This window comes from Nyctereutes procyonoides, unplaced genomic scaffold, assembly GCF_905146905.1.
Source record: "Nyctereutes procyonoides isolate TBG_1078 unplaced genomic scaffold, NYPRO_anot_genome, whole genome shotgun sequence".
In the NCBI taxonomy this organism is placed as follows: Eukaryota; Metazoa; Chordata; class Mammalia; order Carnivora; family Canidae; genus Nyctereutes; species Nyctereutes procyonoides.
This window is the reverse complement of record NW_026575146.1, coordinates 47,749,678-47,772,223: the sequence shown is the minus strand read 5'-3', so window position 1 is coordinate 47,772,223 and position 22,546 is coordinate 47,749,678. Positions and strand designations below refer to the sequence as shown.

At 33.5% G+C, this 22,546-nt stretch overlaps 1 protein-coding gene across 4 annotated transcripts in view; it reads left to right on the top strand.

The window, feature by feature from the left end:
• The window catches only part of VPS13A (vacuolar protein sorting 13 homolog A), a 241,199-nt gene that overhangs the window by 161,425 nt on the left and 57,228 nt on the right, over nucleotides 1–22,546 (top strand). For all 4 annotated transcript variants that reach the window (XR_008662454.1, XM_055309662.1, XM_055309663.1 and 1 more), the window contains exons 46-53: nucleotides 5,306–5,409; nucleotides 9,012–9,294; nucleotides 11,969–12,364; nucleotides 12,615–12,719; nucleotides 12,837–12,983; nucleotides 16,845–16,973; nucleotides 17,602–17,735; nucleotides 21,229–21,358. Coding sequence is in view for 3 of the 4 variants with exons in the window: in XM_055309662.1 (XP_055165637.1) it covers nucleotides 5,306–5,409; nucleotides 9,012–9,294; nucleotides 11,969–12,364; nucleotides 12,615–12,719; nucleotides 12,837–12,983; nucleotides 16,845–16,973; nucleotides 17,602–17,735; nucleotides 21,229–21,358 (1,428 nt within the window). In the remaining variant the exon portion in view is untranslated. The remainder of the gene's footprint in view (nucleotides 1–5,305; nucleotides 5,410–9,011; nucleotides 9,295–11,968; nucleotides 12,365–12,614; nucleotides 12,720–12,836; nucleotides 12,984–16,844; nucleotides 16,974–17,601; nucleotides 17,736–21,228; nucleotides 21,359–22,546) is intronic.

The window sequence follows — 22,546 nt, the reverse complement described above, 5'->3', positions numbered from 1 at the left end:
GCTATCCAATTTTCCCAACACCATTTGTTGAAGAGACTCTTTTCGCCATTGTATATTCTTGCCTTCTTTGTCAGAGATTAATTAATCATAAAACTGTGGGTTTATTTCTGGGCTTTCTGTTCTGGTCCATTGATCTATGTTTGTATGTCTTTCTTTGTGCTAGTACCATACTGTTACTGATTACTGTGGCTTTGATATATCTTGAAATCTGGGATTGTGATAGCTCCAGTTTTGTTCTTTTTCAAGATTGCTTTGGCTATTCAGGATCTTTTGTGGTTCCATATTAATTTTAGGATTACTTGTTCTAGTGCTATGAAAAATACTGTTGCTATTTTGATACAGATCACATTATATCTGTAGATTGCTTTAGATAATATCAACATTTAAATAATATTTGTTCTCCCAACCCATGAGCATGAAGTATCTTTCCAGTTATTCCTGTCATCTTCAATTTTTTTTTGTCACTGTTTTATAGTTTTCAGAATACAGGTCTTTCAACCTCCTTGGTTAAGTTTATTCCTAGGCATTATATTATTTTCAGTACAATTATTAATTTCTCTTCCTGCTACTTTATTGTTATATACAAATGCAACAGATGTCGGTCTGTTGATTTTGTATTGTATCCTGTGACCTTAATTTATTTATCAATTCTAGTAGCTTTTTGATGGAATTTTTGTTGAGGACATTTGCATCTCTGTTCTTCAGAGAGATTGGCCTGTAGGTTCTCTTTTTTTGTAGTGTCTTTATTTGGTTTTGATACCAGGTAATGCTGGCCTAACAAAATAAATTTGGAAGCTTACCTTCCTTTTTTTAGTTTTTGTAATAGTGTGAGCTATCAAAATAGCAATATTTTCATGAGTATTTTTCATAGCACTAGAACAAGTAATCCTAACAAACTGAATCCAACAATGAATCACACAAAATCATTCACCATGATCAGGTGGTATTCCTTCCTGGGATGCAAAGGTGGTTCAGTATTCACAAACCAATCAAGGAGATAGATCACATCAACAAGAGAAAGGATAAAAACATATGATTATTTCAATATATGCAGAAAAAGCACTTGTCAAAGTACAACATCCATTCCTGATAAAAATCCTCAGCAGAGTAAGTTAGGAAAGAACATACCTCAACATAATAAAAGCCATAAATGAGAAACCCACAGCTAACATTATCTCAGTAGTAAAAAACTGAAAGTTTTCCACCAACATCAGGCACAGCACCAAGGAACTGGTATTAACTCTTCTTTAAATGTTCAGTAGAATTCATCTGTTAAGTTGTCTGATCCTGAACTTGTGTTTGTTAGAATGTTTTTAGTTGCTGGTTCAATTTCGTTGATGGTAATCAGTCTGTTTAAATTTTCTATTTCTTCCTGCTTCAGTTTTGGTAGGTTGTATGTTTCTAGGAATTTATACATCTCTTCTCGGTGTCCAATTTGCTGGCATATAATATTTCATTATATTCTCTTGTAATCTTTGTATTTCTGAAGTGTAGGTCATTATTCTCCTCTTTCATTTCAGATTTTGTTCATATGAGAGTCCTCTATCTCTCTCCTTTGATAAGTCTGGCTAATAGTTGATCAGTTTTATTGATATTTTCAAAGAACCAGCTCCTGGTTTCATTTTCTGTTCTATTTTTTGAAATTTCCATTTTGTTTATTTCTTTTCTGATCTTTATTATTTCCTTCCTTTACTGGTTTTGGTTTTTGTCCATTTTCCATCTATTTTAGATGTAAGGTTATGGTTTATTATTTGAGATTTTTATTCTTGAGGTAGGCCTGCATTGCTATAAACTTCCCTCTTTAGAACAGCTTTTGCTGTATTCTAAAGATTTTGAACCTTTGTATTTTCATTTTTTTAACTTATTTTTATATTTTAATTTTTTAAAAGATTTTATTTATTTATTCATGAGAGACACACAGAGAGGCAGAGGGAGAAGCAGCCTCCATGCAGAGAGCCCGATGTGGGATTCGATCCTGAGACTGCAGGATCACACCCTGGGCTGACAGCGGCACTAAACCGCTGAGCCACCTGGGCTGCCCTGAACCCATTTTTTTTAACGTTTATTAAAAGCACTAGATGTTTACTCCTTTCCTCCCAACATTTTAAGTATGTGGTGTCATACTCTATGTTCTTTTGTATTGTGAATCAGTATACGTATTTTTATAGATATACTTAATTTTAGTTATACTTCTCTTACTCTTCCTTACGGTCTTTCCTACACACTCAAAGAGCCCGCTTCAACATTTCTTGTAAGGCTGAGTTACTGGTGATGAATTCATTTAACTTTTGTTTGTCTGGGAAACTCATTCCTTTTCTGAATTGCCATCTTGCTGAATAGAATATTTTTAGTTGTAGGTTTTTTCTTTCAGCACTTTGAATATATCATGCCACTCTCTGTGTCCTACAAAGTGTATGCTGAAAAATCCGCTGATAAGCTTTATGAGATTTCCCTTGTATGGAACTGTTTTCATTTCTCTCACTACTTTTAAGATTTTCTCTTTACCACTGTATTTCCCATTTTAATTATTATGTGTCTTGGTGTGGATCTCCTTGGGTTGATATTGTTGAGGGTTCTTTGTACCTTCTGGATCTGGATGTCTGTTTCCTTCCCCAGACTCAGGAATTTTTCAGCTATTATTTCTTCAAATAAATTTTTGCCCCTTTTTCTCTCTCTTTTCCTTTGAGATCCCTATAAATGCATAATGTTATTATATTTGACCACATCAGTGAGTTCCCTTAACCTATTCTCATTTTTTATTACTTTTTTTCCTCTCCTGTTCAGTTTGATTGCTTTCCATTGCTTTGTCCTCCAGATAACTGATCTGTTCTTCTGCTTCCTTTGGTCTACTATTTATTACCTCTAGTGTATTTTTAGTTTCAGCTATTGAGTTATTCATTTAAGGTTCTTCTTTTGTTTTTTTTTTAAAGATTTTTATTTACTTATTCATTAGAGACACACAGAGAGAGGCAGAGACTCAGGCAGAGGGAGAAGCAGGCTCTATGCAGGGAGCCTGATGTGGGACTTGATCCCGGGTCTCCAGGATCACGCCCTGGGCTGAAGGCGGCACTAAACCGCTGAGCCACCTGGGCTGCCCAATTTATGTTTCTTCTTAATGTTTTCTATCACTTTTGGGGGGGGAGCCTGAGGTTGAGACCCTGTTCTCTTTCCTCAAGTCCTGTGACTATCTTTCTGATCATTACTTTAAATTCTCTATCAGGCATCTTATCTCTCCATTTTTTTAAAGCTTTCTTTCCATGATTTTCATGTTCTTTCATGAAAGTGACATATTTTTCTGTCTCCTCATTTTGTCTAATTTCTGTGTATCTGTATCTGTTTATGTGTGTTGGAAAAGTCAACTATGTCTTCTGCTCTTGAAGGTAGTGACCTTGTGAAGGAGAAGGGGTCTATAATGACTCTCTTTGCCTGTTGTGAGCAGGGTGTAGTCCCTGTGTTGCTGGTGGATCAGTCTGGGGCCACCTTGAAGTTGAGTTGGTTCATACCAGGCTTTTGCCAGAGCTGTAATTCCACCCAACTGTAAGGTACTCACCCTGTTTTGTCCCCCAAGAAGCTTTTGTTGGTAGGCAAGCCCGCAGTCAGACTAGTTGTCGGCCCTGAGCCCACTGCTGAGCCTATAGTTGAACTGGTGTGTATGGTTATTTCCCCTCTCCTGGTCACACTAGCCCCTTTGGAGTGTTGCTGGCCCCTGAGGTCTCCTTGCACACTGCCAGGATTGTGACACCGTTTTGAATGGACTCCTGCTGCAGAACATGGAAGGGTGCACGGTAATAAGCAGGGTTTGCTCAGTTCTGCTGTGGGAGGAGACCTGAGCCACTTTGGAAAACTCTTGTTGAGGACAGGTTGGTGGTCAGTCTTTACTGAGCCTTAGATAGTTTACTGATAGGCATATTTCAGTCAGTACCCATGTGAAATTTGGACGAGACACTCTTAAATCTGCAACTAATTGCCTCTCCACGTGGCTTGCTCTTCAGTGTGCTGTGAGTTTAAGAAACATTGGTGTTCCCGAATTCTCCTGTCTCTTTGACTCCAACAGACTAAGGCTCTGTTTGACTTCTCCCCCCCCCCCCCCCCCGCATTTTAGGCAGCAAGCTGAGGCAGTCTTAGGGCTTATGTTTGTAGTTTCTTTTTAATTTTTTTTTTTCCTTTCCTCTGTTGCGTGCTCTTCAGTTTCTGAAAACCATTGTTTATTGCGGGTTCTTTTTCCCCCCTGTGTTTTAGTTGTGTATGTTGGGAGAGTTTATATGGTCTCTATTATTCCGCCATGGCTGTAAATAAATTTTTCCCTTTCATTTTTGATCTGTAGTTAACTGTTCTAAAAGATTGGGCTACTTTCTCTATTGTTGATTTTTTTAAATTTTTAAATAGTTATACGTTAATTTTAAATTCCTTATACTATTTATAGAAACTTAAATATTCATATTGCTTCAGATAGAGTAAACAATATATCTAGAAATAGAGTGTATTTAGGATTATCCATTTATCAGTTCTTCTTAGTATGTTTCTCATTTTGATACAATTTTTTGAAAAGAGGAAGATTTTACTATTTTACTAACAAATTTGTTTTTAACATCTCAAAGGTAATATAAGTGTTTGGAAGTTTATCTGGTAATATATATTAATCAAAAATGATGTTAATATTTACATCATTTTTGTATGCTGTTCTCTGGATGAGATACTCCTACAAAGTACATGGAGAGTAAGTATCTCATCCAATGAGCAACATACAACAGTGTTGTAAAAACGTACTCATTTCCCAGCCTGTGTCCTTTTATCCACTTTTGTCATACAGACATTTCAAATTTAGATATTCTTTCCCATGAGTTCTATTTTTTTTTAATTTGATTTATTTATGATAGGCACACAGTGAGAGAGAGAGAGGCAGAGACATAGGCAGAGGGAGAAGCAGGCTCCATGCACTGGGAGCCCGACGTGGGATTCGATCCCGGGTCTCCAGGACCGCGCCCTGGGCCAAAGACAGGCGCTAAACCGCTGCGCCACCCAGGGATCCCCCATGAGTTCTATTTTTGTCTGAAGAAGTTGATATTTATCTCAGGGTCAAGAACATATTATCTTCCTTCTAAGATTTTTAAAGGTTTTTTTTTGACACGCCTTTTCTTGTAATTTTTAGGATAAATAATAGCATATTTTTTTTCTTTCTAACTTATATTAGCAAGATAAATATTTCCCACTAATTTCTTTGTTGAGATATTTTAATTGAGTTTTTAAAGATGTCTTTAAATGCTTAGATTAATTGTGCTAAATATGATTTGTTTTTCTTTCTCAGATAAAAAATCATTTTTCAGTCCCACTTTCTGTTTATGAAGGGGACATTTTGTTGGGAACGGCCTCACCTGGAAATGAATTCAACATACCATTAACATCTTACCGGTGATTTTTTTTTTTTTTTTGTCTTTTTACTTTAAGGTGTCTTGTAGAATTTTTAGTTTCTGATTTTGTAGGGCTACTTGTCTTTAAGTGATCAAAGTTTAATAAAATTTTTTCTATTAATAACTTGTCTAACTTATTTAAGTTTCAGGGTACTTGAAGGTTTGGGTTTTTTAAAAGAAATATTTGATGCAATGTATTTAACTTATACTGTATAAATTATTTATGCTTTTACTAGTAAATACAGTTATTACATGCTTATAGTATAGCCATTATAGCCATAATAATTTATACATGATTTTTAGAAAATGTTGAATTGAGCATGATTGGTAGCATTTGGATTTATATACAACTATTATGAAGTCATTTTCATTTTTCAAAGGTTTTACAGTAGAATTTTTTAAATCCCTTTAGAAAACATTTTATCTTTTTATCTGCATATTAATTGTTCAGTGATAGATTATACTGTAAATAGTGACATATAGTACATCGATCTTAAATATTAAAAATTAGATTGAACTTGATAAAAAATCTTTTATGTAAAATTCTTACAAGATGCTAATGAGCGGCTAGTCTTAAAACTATAGGATTAATATCATAACAAGTATTCTGGATATTTATTTTTTTATATCCTGGATATTTAATCAGGAATTGAAAATAATCTCAGGGATATTGAACTCTACTGGAAAATATTATCTCCCTGGGGATAAGCACTGTAGTTTGTCTAAGTACCATTTCAGAACATACACTAGCCCGGTGCCTAGACCTTTGCTGTGGAAACAGTGCTGAAATACCCTCTGTGTCTCTTCTGATCTATGTCCAGAGTTTATGATTGGCTTCCCGATGCTTACAGAGCAGTCTGGGCACATAATTTTTAGTTAGGATATCTGCTGATTCCTTCTAATCCTAATGAGTGTTTTATTGCTTAGTTCAAACTTGCTAAGAGGAAGAATTTTGTTTTTCAGAGAATAACAAAGTAGTTGTTTATTAATATCTGATCTTATTCTAGGAAAGATTTTGGGTGGGTTACAAGACTAGATTAAAGATAGCATGTGGGATATGTTTAAAAATTTCTGTGAAGTTTATACTTCATCCTATTTTATTTTAAAAAAAATATTCATTCATGAGAGACACAGAGAGAGAGAGAGGCAGAGAGAGAAGCAGGCTCCATGCTGGGAACCCGATGTGGGACTCGATACCAGGTCTCCAGGATCACACCCCAGGCTGAATGCGGCGCTAAACCGCTGAGCACCCGGGGCTGCCCTATACTTCGTCCTGGAATGAGAAAAGTTAATGGCATTCTGCTTTATTTTTAATAAATCATTGCTATCTATTTTATGACTCTGTCCATAGAAGAGAAAATTTAGGCCATTAGAGTATCTTTACACTTTCTTATTCAAGGCTAAATATTAATTTGTCAACTAGAAATTAATTAATTAATTTTAATTAGAATTAGTGATGAGCCAGCTTGTATTTCACATTAGATATGTTTCTAATCCAATTCTTAGATATAGGTACCCTTACATTTAAGGTATGAGATCTTAAATTAAGAAATGACTACCTTTCCCTGAAGAACTTAAATATACTGATTTTTATGTTTAATTCATTTAACAAATATTTGTCAGGTGTTTTGCTGTGTGTAAGGAACTACTGTGGAATACCAAGATGAGTTGGATATGGGTGACCTTTGAGAGATTGATACATTATGTAAATATGAGATTGATACATTGCATGAATATGGTAGGAAGAAAACAGTGGGTTGTAGGGAGTTACAGAAAGGTAGTTGCAGAAAACCACGAACACAAAGAAGGTGTAACGATGGACTCCTGGGTGAGATACATTAATTAAAGGTCAAATATAATGAATAATGAAGTGCAGATTAGCAGAGAAGGGCAATCTTAAGTGGAAGGAAAGTATGAGACCTGAAAGCACAGGGTTTGTATGAGTCTATTAAGAATAGTTGGGGGATGATTGGAGTATGCATCTGTAATATATAACATTTGAAACATAGTTTAAGTTCACATTGAGGAACTTGCTCCCTCCTTTTCTTGCCCTCATTTATGTTAATTTTATCTTTGTCTTTAATATCATCTTTTTCTTTGTTCTTCTCAGAACATTTGATGTCCTGTTTTAAAACCTTTCATTCCATCAGCTCTTCTCATACAGAACCTCTTGCCATTGATCATCTTTCTCTCACATTTTCTTCCTGTTAATTTCTTAAACTTTCCTTTAACCTTGCATATTTCTCTAATTCAGGTCTTCTGTTCAAAATAAAGCTTTTTTGGCAAAATTGTTACCTCTACAAAATGCTCTGCAACTGTCTAGAAAGATTTCACACCCTCATGCACTCAGGCGCCATGCACATGTTTTTTTGTCTCTATCATAATGCACAAGTTCTAACATTACATTTCCCATCTGATTGAGATATCTGTAAGAGTAAAGAATGACTTATTCATTTGTTCATTTCCAGTTTTACCTTCTCATTGATAAATAATGGGTCCAGTCAAGGTTTTGATAATCTGGATGAGTTTATTGGCATTAGTTTAATTTAGAGAAAATCAAGTTTTTTAAGTATTAAAAGAATGAAAAAGAGAATGAAAATTACAGAGAGAATGTAGAAACGAAATAGGTTAAATCTGATAATTGATTTAATAGATGATTAGACTTATGTGTATGTCAAGGGAGATGGAAAAGTCATATTTTTTTTTTTATAGTCCACAGTGCTAATATAGTTGGAAGTCCCTGAAAAGGGACACACAGAGAACTCCAAACCATTTTGGAGTTCAGGTTTGGAGTTCAGTCTATCAAATTAAGTCACCATCACACATCATTATAGAAGTGTGTAGTGGATATTTTAGGACTAGGGCTTAGGACAAAATCTGTACTGGAGCTGATATTGATAGTTGTTCATTTGCAAGAGATAGTGTCACAATTATAGGCAATTGATTTTACAAGTATAAAAGTATTTAAGTGTTTATATTTGGACAAGTTAGATTTGAAAAATGATTAAACCTAAAATATAATTGAAACAGAGAGTGTGATATTTAAATATAAGAATTAATCATACATGATTTTATCACTGTCTTCTTGCAACAACTTCTGCAACTATGCTCAGTGTTTAAGCAATAATCTATTGAAAGCTTTTGTTTGATTAACATTGAAAAGCTGATGGTTATTTGTTTTTCAATAGAAATGTGTTTTTAGTTTATGAATTCAGTTATGCCATGTACTTCTTATTAGCACCACATTTTCAGGAAAGCCAGTATTTTTAAGTTAAATGTGCAAATCAACAAATACTGTATATGTTTGCTTTGCATATAGGATCTATTAGATTATATATTTTCTGTAGGAAACCAGGTATTGTGAACTTTATGATAGTAAGTTTCTAAGAAAAATGTTCTCCTAAGAACCAAATAACTTGATTAGTTTCTAGAAAATTAAGATATGACAATATCTATTTACCAGTCTGTCTTCACTATCTCTAAGAAGAAACTATAAAAAATTTATTACAAAAGCAGGGAGTGATGTAATTTTATTGTTCCAAAATAGTAATCATTTATGTTTCCTTTTAAAGCAAAAGCATATTGTTTCACCCTTTACCACAGATCACCCCTTTCTCTGAGGCCAGAAGATGAGGACTATCAAGCATGTGAAAGAATTGACTTTGAAGAAATTATAAAAAATGATGGCACTTTTCTAAAAAAGAAATGTAGATCTATAAATGCTGCTAAAAAACCATTTATCATTAATGTTGTCCCAGAAAAAGATAATTTGGCTTCTCTGTCAGTGTATTCAGAAGATGGTTGGGATTTACCATATATAATGCATTTGTGGCCACCTATCCTGCTTCGAAATCTTCTTCCTTACAAAATTGCTTACTATATAGAGGTATTCTTGAATTTTTTTTAATGCCTTCCTGTCTTTGATTTTATAGTTTTGGTTATTTAAAGTTATGAGCAATAAAGCAACGTCTTAATGTTACATAAAAATGATAATACTGGTGAGTGGGTAGTCTAGATGTTTTTCAAATAGAAAAAAAAATACATATTTTCCACTGATTTACCATAGAAATCTGGCTATTAAATTGAATATAAGTTACATGCACAAAGGTGATAATGCCATTTTGAAAATCATTTATGAAAATGATATATATTGCTTTGTTTTGTTTTTTTTTTTGTGTGTGTGCGTATATTTTTTATTGGAGTTCGTTTTGCCAACATATAGCATATCACCCAGTGCTCATCCCATCAAGTGTCCCCCTCAGTGCCCATCACCCAGTCACCCCCACCCCCCGCCCACTTCCCCTTCCACTACCCCTTGTTTGTTTCCCAGAGTTGGGAATCTCTCATGTTCTGTCTCCCTCTCTGATATTTACCACTTATTTTCTCTCCTTTTTCCTTTAATCCCTTTAAATATTTTTTATATTCCCCATATGAGTGAAACCCTATAATGTTATATCTCTATTAGAAAATAGAGCTAATAAAAATTGCCTATAATTACATCATCTGAAAGTTGCATGTCAAATGAAGATAGCATCTCAGGTTTAGAATACAAGCATACCTCACTTCATCATACTTCTCAGAGAAACTGTGTTTTACAAATTTAAGGTTTGTGAAAATCCTATGTCAAGCAAGTCTGCCAGCATCATTTTTCCAACAATATTTGCTCACTTCATGTTTTTCCATCATATTTTAGTAATTCTCACAGCATTTCAAATTTTTCATTCTTAATTGTTATGATCTGTGATCAGTGATTATGACTTGCTGAAAACTCAGAGGATGATTAACATTATTAGCAATAAGTATTAAGGTATTTACATTGATTTCTAGATGTAATGCTATTGCATACTTATTAGACTACAGTGTAGTGTACCCTTGACTTTTATATGCATTGGGAAACCAAGAAATTTATCTGACTTACTTTATTGCAATATTTGGTTTACTGTTGTAGTCTGGAACTGAACCCACCGTAGTATCTCTGAGATATGCCTGTATATATTTTTAAAATTATTTCCACGAATGTACATCTCATTTATTATATATTTAAAAGATGGACACTAGCTTTTGAAACAAGTATGAAAATTAGTCTTAAAATAATATTCAAATATTAGACTTAAATAGGTGGAGAAAACACTCTTATATTATTCTCTAGTTTTTGAAAAAAGATTTTAATGCCCTATAAAAATACTTTTTCTTTTTTAATACTTTTTAACAGATACCATCTCATTCCTTCCTTTTGCTATAACAGGGATCTTTTTATCCTAAGATTTTAAGTAGACATTGCATTTGCCGTGCTTGTCAAATATAAAAAAGGAGTTCCTCATTTTAATCTATTAATTATTAGTTTTTATTGTCTATTAATTCAGATTTGCTATATGTTTAAACTTGTCTGATAAATTGTGGGGGCGGGAGTTAACATATCTGTGGTTTAAGTTATCAATTTTCTATACATTTGGCAGATACCATAGTGGCTAACAATTTATATTTTGCTAGCAGATAGATTTGAGATTGAATCCTAGCTCTATCATTTACTAGCTTTATATTTTCAAGCAAGTTGTATCATCTTTTTAAATAATTTGTCCTAGTCTATAAAATAGGGAGAGTAATGAAACTTGTATGATTGGGATATGGGAAACTTAAATGAGGTAATACCTGTAAAGGACTTAGCATGGTGCCTCACAGGCACATGGTTGCCATTTATTTAACCTCCCTCACATCACCACCAACCACTACTATTCTTATTTTGTGGAATATTAATTATTTTCAATTAATAATTTATATAATATTTGCTTTAAGTAATTTAAAATCTTAAGAGCTTCCTGTGTTCTAAAAACAGGAAGGAATCAGGCTAGAGATAATGGAAAAACTGGGGATGTATCTATACATGTCCCATTCTTACAGAACTTTTGAAACTTTTAGAGATCACATTCTATTCGCTGGTTTCTGAAGGATATAATATATTTTTAGGAAGACGGTTTAGCCATGATATTGAGAGAGGATTATAAGGGACAAGAGCAGTTAGGAGACTCTTAAAGTAAGAGGTCACAGTGACATGAGCTATTGAGGGTAACGGAAATGTGGGCAGAGATAAATGAACAGCTTTGAGACATATGTAAGATGCAGTATCAATAGTGATTGGAAATGGGTGATGAGGGATTGTTAAAAAGCAATAGGAATTAGTAGGGATCGCTTATTTTGGATTACTGTCATTTTTTCATCTTGTAGTTTTCAAAACTAAAATCACTAGTGGATAATATTTTTAAAAATATTTTACTAATTATAGTGTTTTATTCCATCATAGTTTTACTTTGTTATTTAATTTTATCCTCACAATAATCCTCTGAAGTAGATCATTTGTACCATTTTACAAATATGATCATTCAAATCTCAAATAATTTATAGTTTATACAGCTGGCAGAGAGCGCAAATATAAGTCTTCTGTCTTGCTCTGATAGGGGTGTGTCAAAAGCCTTAATCTGTATGACATCTGGAATCATTATATAGAATTTTTTGGCATATTATTCTGACATGTTTAAAATTTTACTGTATTTTTTTTATTACAGGGCACTGAACATAAAGTTTATACTCTAAATGAAGGACATTCAGCCCATATTTGTACTGTGCAGTTGGATAAAGCCATACTACATTTAAAATTACTTGACTATCTTAATCATGATTGGAAAAGTGAATATCATATAAAACCTAATCAGCAAGATATTAGTTTCATCAATTTTACCTGTGTTACAGAAATAGAAAAGACTGATTTAGATATTGCTATCCATGTGACTTACAATACTGGCCAGACAGTTGTGGCATTTCATAGTCCTTACTGGATGGTCAATAAAACTGGTCGAATGTTACAGTATAAAGCAGATGGAATTCATCGAAAGCATCCACCTAATTATAAAAAGCCAGTTCTCTTTTCTTTTCAACCAAAGCACTTTTTTAATAATAATAAGGTATGTAAGGTATTAAAACTTTCGTTCTTCTTTAGCTATTTTTCATTCCTTTTAGTTTCTAGAGTTTTGAAGAATATTATGAAACATAGCATTTAAATATTTGAAGTTTTAAAAGATTAGAACTTAGTATGGGAAAATGTTTAGTGCATTAATATAATATTTATTTTAAGAAAGCAAAAAAATTTATCAATTGAGGGAGGAATTTTTAAAGGTACCTAAATTGTAATGTATTCGGAATATTTTTTCCTAGGTTCAGCTGATGGTAACTGATAGTGAATTGTCAGATCAGTTTTCGATTGATACTGTTGGTAGTCATGGAGCTGTTAAATGTAAAGGCCTGAAAATGGACTATCAAGTGAGTTCATTCTTTGCTTGTGGAGAAAGTTCTGCTTAAAGTGTGCGTACTAAATTTTTATAAGGATGTTGTAATAATGTAAGAGTTTTTGAAATGCTGATTTTTTTTTCCCTTTAGGTTGGTGTCACTATAGACCTCAGCAGTTTTAACATTACCAGGATTGTGACATTTACCCCTTTTTATATGATAGAAAACAAAAGCAAGTATCACATATCAGTCACTGAACAGGGAAATGATAAGTGGCTCTCTCTTGATTTGGAGCAGGTGGGTAGATACATTTCCAAAATATACCTCTTTGGATTTTCATTTTTCCTTGAACTTAGATACCTGAAACCACTATGTAGGTTTTTAATTGCCTACGTATACCTGTTTTGTTTGTACCAGGCTCTAGATATTTAATTTTTAAAAACCAAACCTTGTCATTTAGGAATGCATTGCTTGATAAGGGAAGTAGATATTTAACAGCTAGTAACCAACAGTGTAAACACAGCAATAGAAGACTAGATAAGGTATGAATGCAGGAAAGAGTAGGAAATGATTTACTGTTTCCACAGAGCTGTTAGGAATGTTTTCGTGGAGTAAGTTAAGCCAGTTGTTTTAAGAAGATGGTAATGACTTAGGAATGAAATTTTGATTCTATTGCATCGTTAGCTATCAGACAACTGGGTAAAAGCTTTCTAAAGGAATGCCTGAGGTTACTGGAATATTTAATTTTTGAAGAAATTTTATTCTAAATATGTTAAGATTATAAGAGAAGTGTTTGCTATTTATAGTCACTGTTTTTTCTGGCTTTTAAACCATCCTGCTGGTATCATTCTTCTTGACATTCTTTAAATTTTCCTTCAGAGCTCATTTTGGAGGGAAATACTGTCTGTGTTAATCCATAAAAGTTTTTTTAATCTATATTTTATAATTTCTCTTGCTAACCTGTTCTATTTTCCCCCAACATGTGTTGATTTTACTCCACTCCTTTATGGCTTCCACTTTAAAAATTCTGATATCATTCCTTAGAAGTCATTTTTCTTCCTAATTGCCTCATGATCTTTGTCTTTTTTTTTCTTTTTTACTGTTGTTTTTAATCTTTGTCTTTGATATTCTGTAGTCATACTACTATCTGTCTACATGTGGGTTCTTTTTATATATCCTGCTTGAGATGCTTTACTCTGAGATTTGTGGATCAATCTATTTCATACTTGCTGTATAATTTGTAACTGTGTCTCTTTAAATATTGCCTCTCCTTCATTGTTCCATTTGCTGCTTCTTGACCTTTAATCAGACAGTCTAGACCTCCATATTCTATCTTCCATATCTCTTAACATTTTTTTTAGTATTTTCCATCTATTTAATTCTCTTTGCTGCGTTCTAGATAAATTCTACACCTATATCTTTAATAAATTTTCACTTTTACTCTAAGTTGCTATTTAAGACTTCAGTTGAGTTTTCATTTGAATAATTATTTTCAGAAGTTCTACCTTTTTTGAAGTCTGCCTATTCATTCATTAATGAGTATTTGTATGTATTCCTTATGTGCCTTTTGATATACATCTGTTAACAGAACCGCCAGTCCCTGTGCTTGTGTAGTTTACAGTTCATTGGGGGAGGGGTGTAGAAACATTAATAGTATCATAATCAATTAGTAAAATATATAATATGTTTAAACGTGAAAAGTCTAATCAGGGAAATGCAAATAAGACAGGTATTAAGTATTAAAAGTTCTAGGAAGCACAGAGTAAGCTGTACTTTTATATAAAACTTGTAGGAAATGTGGGAGGTAGCAGTTGCCAAGAGCTCAGCTGAGCTGCCATGTGTTGGAGTAGCTGATGAGGACAACAGGTCAAAATGAAAGTAACAGTCGGGCCTTCAGTCACTAACTGCCATAGTATAAGCAAGAGGCTAAACTGGAGAAAGCGTCAGCTCTCCCTCCACCCACTCTATCCCTGCCCCATACCACTTTCCCTACGGAAGAGCATTGGTCAGGGATCAGGTGGATCAGCACAGACTTAGAGGTTGTGTCACTGTCCAGGGAGCCTTGAATAAAAGGTTCATCCAGTTTTAGGGACCTAGAGGATGAACAATGACCAGGGGAAGAGCTAGGAGTAGAAAAGTACTGAATACTCAGAGGAGAAGAAAAGCATCTTCAAGGTTCTCTCTCTCCTCTATAAAGAGGATCAGCCAGGGTAGATGCCCTGAAGTGGAAGGATTTTGGCATGTTTGTGGGATAGCAAAAGAGGCCAGTATTACTAGAGAGGGGAAAGTAGTGGAGAACAGGACATGTAGAACTTTGGGAGCCATTGCAAAGATTTTAGCTTTTGTTCAGCATGAAGTGAAGACCTATCAGACGGTTTTGAACAGTGTTTAGTAAGCTCTCAATAAATAATTATTGACTGAATATATAATTTATCTTTGCAGATGTTCCACATCTCATTAGATCTAGGATTCTTGGTTGGTTGGATATAGAGCTCTCTGTATCCAGCCAGCCAGATGCTAAGATTATCAACCCTAGCTTTGTTTTGCTTTAGAGATTTTCTAGGTGTATCTTCCTCCATACTTAGAGCAGCTCTATGTCTTGATTTTATATGTCTATTGCAGATAACATTGATGGGTCTTGGCTTTTTAAAAACCTAACTTATAGCCTCTGTCTTTGAACAGTTTATATTTACATTAAGTGCAATTGCAACTGCATAACAACTTATTTTTTATTTTACTTTCTCTGTTTCTTATTTTCAATTTCAGCTTTTCTTTAGATAAAATTTCTTTGCTACTTTAGAACTTTTACATTTTAATTTGTAGTAGTCAATCTTAAGAGGTGTACTCGCAGTTATTGCTCATGTTGATTGGTTAAACTACCTAGATGTCTGCCCACTACAAAAGACAATTACGTTAGCACTTTCTCTAGTCACAAGATTTTGAGCACATGACTCTTTAAAATGATATAGTGGGTATCTAAGCATAAATCATACATTTTTAAGTAAGCCAAGGCTACCAGGGAAGAACAGGCTTGGGAAAATTTAGAAAGCACATTGTTTTTAGTCTTCTCAGTTCCTCGTGGGAAGTATGACACTTCAGTTAGTATTGCTGTCTTCTAACTCTCCCACAGAAGTTCTGCTAGGTTTCAAGAAGCCCTGAGTTCAGAGCATTTCTAAGTTTCTTATGGCCTTAACCGTGTCTCAGAACTAGTTCCATTGTTATCACTTAAGGTCAGATAAGGCTGGTATTAACAAGCTAAAGCACTTGGCTTTAACATCCAAGTTCCTCCCACATTGCTCCAGGCCACATCCTGGTGATGAGTGTCACACATGAACAGTGTCACTGAAGTCTGTGAAGTCATCAGTCTGTTTGGGACCTGTCGCAGTAAGACAGGTGTATGGAACAGTTTACAGACAGCTTCTCCTTTCCTCTTCTCTTAGCTCTTTGTTTCTGTTTCTGTTGTCTGGACTTCTCCTTTGGTGCACTGCCTGCCTCTTGATTTGGCCTTAATTATTAAATCATAATAATTTAATAAATTATTAAATTATTAAATCATAATTTGGATTCCAGATCGCCGATGTCCATGTTCCTTAAGTTTTTTTATTTTTATTTTATTTTATTTTTTGTTCCTTATGGTGTTGAGCCTATTTTCTACTCTGACTTTAGGTATTTCTTTTACTTTTTTTTTTTTTTTTTTTTTTTACTTTTATTGAACTTGGATTCATACATGACCTGATTCAACATTTGCATGTACTTTGTTGTTTAATTACCAAATGATACCCACAACCTGATGATGAGTTTTAGGAATTGAATATACCCTTGTTTCAAACCAACACTTGCTTCTCAGCTGTTTTCTCATGCTGATTTTTCAGACCTCCTCTAGATCTCTGGACCACAAGGAAATCTCTTCTCCAGCATTCCACTTACCACAGCTCCTCAACTTCCCACCCATCACTGCTTGTATTCGCACTGTCCACAGGTGGTGACCTGTCTCTAAGTAGGCAGTTCATAGCTCTTCATAGCCAAGCAACCCAGTAGCTAGAGCAGTGTTCAAAGAGATTTATTTTAAGTCTATCCTGGTGGGTTTATTAAAATGATAAAATCTTGATGATGAGATCTTTTTTTAAAAAAAATAAATGTATGCAATATATGTTTTAGTGTATCCCCTTTTGGCCTGAGGATGCTTCTAATGCACTTCTTATTCAAGTTGAAAGACATCAAGGCCCTCCCAAAAAGATACATTTTAACAAGCAAGAAAATTGTATTTTATTGCGCCTGGATAATGAGGTGGGTGATCTGGTGCACGCATGCGTGCGTGTGTGTGTGTGAGAGAGAGAGAGAGAGAGAGATTAGAGAAGCTATTATATACTTGTAATTTTGTTCATATCTTTGATTTTTTTGCCTTTCACCAAAAAGGAACAAAAAATTTCTTTTTGTAAAGGGAAAAAGTCCTAAAATGAAGCAGAGACATAAAACAATTTAATTGTTAAACAGAAAGCTAGAGTGTGTGAATACTAGAATATACCACATCTGGAATTGACTCATCTGTATACTCTAATTGAGATTCATGATTTTCTGGATATGCAGTAGAAAATCCTGACTTGCTTTCTTAATCATCAAAAAATATATTAAGTTAGGAACAGTCTTATTAAGTGTTGTTAGTTAATATTCTTTGGAAAATGATCACATAAGAGAATATTTTTCGGGTAGCCTGGGTGGCTCAGTGGTTTAGTGCCACCTTCAGCCCAGAGCCTGATCCTGGAGACCCGGGATCGAGTCCCACGTTGGACTCCCTGCATGGAGCCTGCTTCTCCCTCTGCCTGTGTCTCTGCTTCTCTCTCTCTCTCCCTCTCTCGTTTCTCATGAATAAATAAATAAATTTTTAAAAAAGAATATTTTTCTTTCTTTTTCCTAGCTTGGAGGTATTATAGCAGAAGTTAATTTGGCTGAACATTCTACAGTTATTACATTTTCAGATTATCATGATGGAGCAGCTACATTCCTATTAATAAATCACACCAAGAGTGACATTGTTCAGTACAATCAAAGGTAAGAATATTATCACAAATATGGTGTGCCCCTGATTTTAGCTGAGTCTAGGTGATGAGACGCTGACTTTATGATTATTTCTTAAGAATAACTACTTATTATATATAAATAAATAAATAATAATAAATTATAAATAAATGAATGAATAAATAAATAAATAAATAAATATTATTTCTTAAGAATAACAGTGATGCGGAGTGCATGGGTGGCTCCACTGGTTAAGTGTCTTACTTTGGCTCAGGTCATGATCTCAGGATCCTGAGATCTAGCCCCTTGTCTGGGCTCTGCACTCAGCAGGGAGTCTGCTTCTCTCTCTCCCTCTGATCCTTCCCCCCCGCCCTCCCCCCATGCTTGCACAAGAGTTCATGCAGTCTCTCTCTTAAATAAATAAAACTCTGTCTCTGTCTATGTGTATATATATATGTATGTATGTATATATACACACATATATTCTGATAATACATATAAAACTGATAACATTAAAACTATATAAAACAATATCCTCATTTTTTTAAAACAGATACACTGAAATATGTAGGTATAAAACTGACATTAATATCTGTAGTTTACTTTTTAAAAATTTGATGTAACTGATGTAACCTTGTATTTCGGGAATACATTGTAGTGATTCAATATTTGTATATATTGCACACTGATCACACAGTAAGTCTAGTTAACATCCATGACCATGTATAGTTACAAAATCTTTTTCTTGTGATTATAACTAAAATTCACTCTTTCCTCCACTTTCAAATATAATATATAAATATTATGTTTATACTAAAGACTAATTATACTTTGTAGTATACTTATATATTAGTTTATACTATTATTAGTTATACATAGTATACTAATTATAGTATACTTATTAGTATAGTGTATGTATATAGTATAGTATACATAAGTATATACTATATACTAATTAGTATATACTAATATACTAATAAGTATATTTATACTAATATATAAATATATATGTTTATAGTAAAATATAGTATTAGCTATAGCCATCATGATGCTGTACATTACAACCCCATGATTATAGTATAACTGGAAGTTTATACCTCATGACCCCTTTGTCCACTTCATGTTATCCCCATCTCTAACAACCACCACTGTCTCTCTTTTTTTTAAATCTATGTGTTTGGATTTGTGTGTGTGTTTGGCTTTTTAGATCTCTCTCATAAATACATACATATTATACAGAGTTTGTCTTTTTTTGTCTTACTAATTTCACTTAGCTTAATGCCCTTGAGGTCCATCCATGTTGTCCCAAATGGCAAGATTTCATTGTTCTTTATGAATGAATAATAATTATGCTATGTACACATCACATTTTCATTATCCATTCATACTATCCATCCATTTGATGGGCACATATGTTGTTTTCATGTTGTGGCTTTTGTAAATACTGCTCTAGTGACATGAGTGTTCAGATTTCTTTTTGAGTTAGTGTTTTTATTTCACTAGCTCAATCTACGCATACAGTTTTCAGTTGTACCTTTGCATGACCAAAGCATTTTTCACATTGTGTTGTCATTGTCTTGTGAGTTTAAGACTGTACATATGTATAGTTAACATTATATGAGCATTTCTAAATATTTTTAAACTAATTTATCTGGTTTACATTTACAACTGATGTTTTTTTTTTTTGTGGAATGCACAATGCTTATAGGGCTGTTATCTCCCCACTTTTCTTTCCTTGGCTTTGTTTTTGTTGTTAATATGATTGTTCATTGTGTCCTACAAATATAAATTATAGCTGTCAATTTTCTTAATTCCTTAGAAAAACTGTGAAAAGAAAACCATAATCCTGAAATCTCAATACTGTCACCATTTTGTTGCATTTCTCTTCACACTGTTTTACTGTTGCTGTCTATGTTTCTGAGTCTCTTGTTTTTAATAGCTATTGTGAACATGTAAATTTGCTTTAAAACAATTTTTAGTGAATGCTTTATATCCTATCATTTAGATGTGCTATGAATACTTCATTATTGAGATTTTTGGTTATTGTCTAATTTTATAATGTTAGAATCTGTTTCTTTTAATAAAGATCTTTAATCCATTTTTTGTAGTCCTTCTGATAACTAAGATTTCTTTCCTTTATTTTGGTAATATGGACTATTCTTTTCTAATGATGATTTGGAAAATTCTGTTTTTGTTGTAGATTGCTACTTTTTTGTTCATGAAGATTTTGGTGCATTTTAAATTTTGAGTGAAACAAAATCTGCTAATTGACCCATGGGGGATAAGTGGAATATTTTCACATTTTCAGTTTCTCTTTCCAAATTCCCAGTTTCTTATGAATATAATTTGGAATTTTTGATTCGTATTAATATAAAACAGTTTTTCAAAAATGTGTTTATTTAAGGCTTTTTTGCCATTTGACAACTCAATTTCTCTGGTTTAGTTGCTTAATATTTTTATGTCCCAGTTTTACTTATTTAAGTAATGGCTGCACCTGATGTGGAGCTTGAACTCAAGACTCCAAGGTCAAAAGATGAACTTCCAGGTGAGCCAGCCAGGTGCCCCACATGCCAATTCTTCCAATTTTCTTCTGAGTTCTTTCTGGCTAGGTTGGGAAAAACCTTTGAGTTAGGTTTTCAGTAAAGGTTTGTGGATATTATATTATGCTGTTGCTTGTTTGAGAATGTCTTACCCTTGCAAATTAATGAATTTGACTTAAAATTTTAAGTCCTAAACTCTTTTTTCAAAATTGTATGGATACTGTTCCATTGTTTTCTGGCATTCAGTATTGTAGAAAAATGTGAGAGCAGTCTTATTTTTACTCCTTTGTGGGTAACTGTGATTTTCCTAGATGTTTACCGGCAGATTTCCCTATATTTCGGTAAAACTTAAAATTTTTACAAAGATATGTGTAGGATAATCTGTTTTCATTAGTTTTCTGTAATGCCCACATTGAACTTCTGGAGTCAGCTGCTGCTTCAGCTCAGAAAAGTTACATTCCGTTATTTCTTTGGTTTTGTAAGTTCTCCAATTTTTTGTTTTTCTGGGAATTATTTTGTAAGTTGATTGAATTTTTTAGATTTATATATCATGTCTTAAGATTTTTTAAAAGATAATTTAGCTGTCTTGTTTTTGCCAGAATAAGACTAATACTTAGGAAAGAGTTCCCAATTAAATTCTCTCAGATTTAGTATAGATAATAGTTGGAATAATTTCCTTCCATAATTCATTTGTATTAAAACAAAAGTTCACAAAGAAGTTTTATTTTTTTTATTTTTATTTTTTTTTACAAAGAAGTTTTAAAAACTTGAAACTCTTTATTTTGTGACAAATATTTCCCTTGAAATAGTCTCATTTTCTTAGAAAACCTCTTTTTCATTGTATAAGGAAAAAAATTTCAATCTAGTCTTAATCAGGACTGTTACAAGTCTCAACTAGTGGACTCAGGATTAAGTGTTATTTTAGATTCCTTATATATTCATATGCTTGTACTTACTTTAATGTGTATTTTTACTATTTATGGCAGTTCTCTCAGTGAAATAGAAGATTCCCTCCCTCCTGGAAAAGCAGTATTTTATACATGGGCTGATCCAATGGGCTCTAGAAAGCTGAAGTGGAGATGTGGAAAAAGCCATGGTGAAGTAACACAAAAGGATGTACGTATTGGGTTGAGTATTATGGTATTCTAAACATCCTTTTTTATAAGATATTCTCTTTCAGTTTTGCTAGTTAAAAGGCCTGTTTTTTTTTTTTTAAAAGGCCTGTTTTGTGCCTGAACTTCTAAACTGCCAAAGCTAGAATTTAGTGATTCATCACGTACATGTAACACGCAGTATTCATCATTACCAGGGCCCTCCTTAATCCCCATCCCTTCCAACAACCCTCAGTTTGTTCTCTGTAGTTAAGAGTCTGTTTTATGGTTTCCCTCTATTGTTATCCCTTATGTTCCTTTGTTTTGTTTCTTAAATTCCACATATAAGTGAAATCACATGGTATTTGTCTTTCTCTGACTGACTTATTTTGCTAAGCCTAACTCTAAGCAGTAGAAAGAGAAATCAATCCCATTTGTAATTGCATCAAAAACCATAAGATACTGAAGAATAAACCTAACCAAAGAAGTAAAAGATTGTACATCTTATGAAAGAAATTGAAGATGACACAAAGAAATGGAAAAACATTCTATGCTCAGAGATTGGAAGAACTAACTAAATCTTATTTAAAAAAAACTGCCAAACATTTTAACCAAAAATTCAAATTCAAACTTTAACCAAAAATGTTTAAAAACAGAAAGGGTCCTGTTTTGTCTACATCATTATTCACTGCTGTTATGTTATAAAAGATACACTGAGGTTAGGTGCTTTCAGCATTTATCTCAGATACAGGGCACTGCCAGGCATTTTAGGGCAGTGAGGCTACTGTGAGGATCATTTAGGGACCAACTAAAGAATTTATTTTTTGAGTGGTTTGGTTTTTATAATGATAAAGTTATATATAAACATTTTCCAGTGACATTTTGAATGACTTTCAGGAATTTTTATTAAGATTTTATTAGTTTTACAGGACGGGATGCGTGGGTGGCACAGCGGTTAAGCCCCTGCCTTTGGCCAGGGGGTGATCCTGGAGTCCCAGGATCGAGTCCCACATTGGGCTCCCTGAATGGAGCCTGCCTCTCTCTCTCTCTCTCTCTCTCTCTGTGTGTGTGTGTGTGTCTGTGTGTCTCATAAATAAATAAATAAAAAGCTTAAAAAAAAGATGTTATTAGTCTTTCAAAATTCATCTTAATTTAACCCCTCTTCTGTCTTTTTTTTCCTTACCACTGATTATTATTTCTTCTTACCAATAGA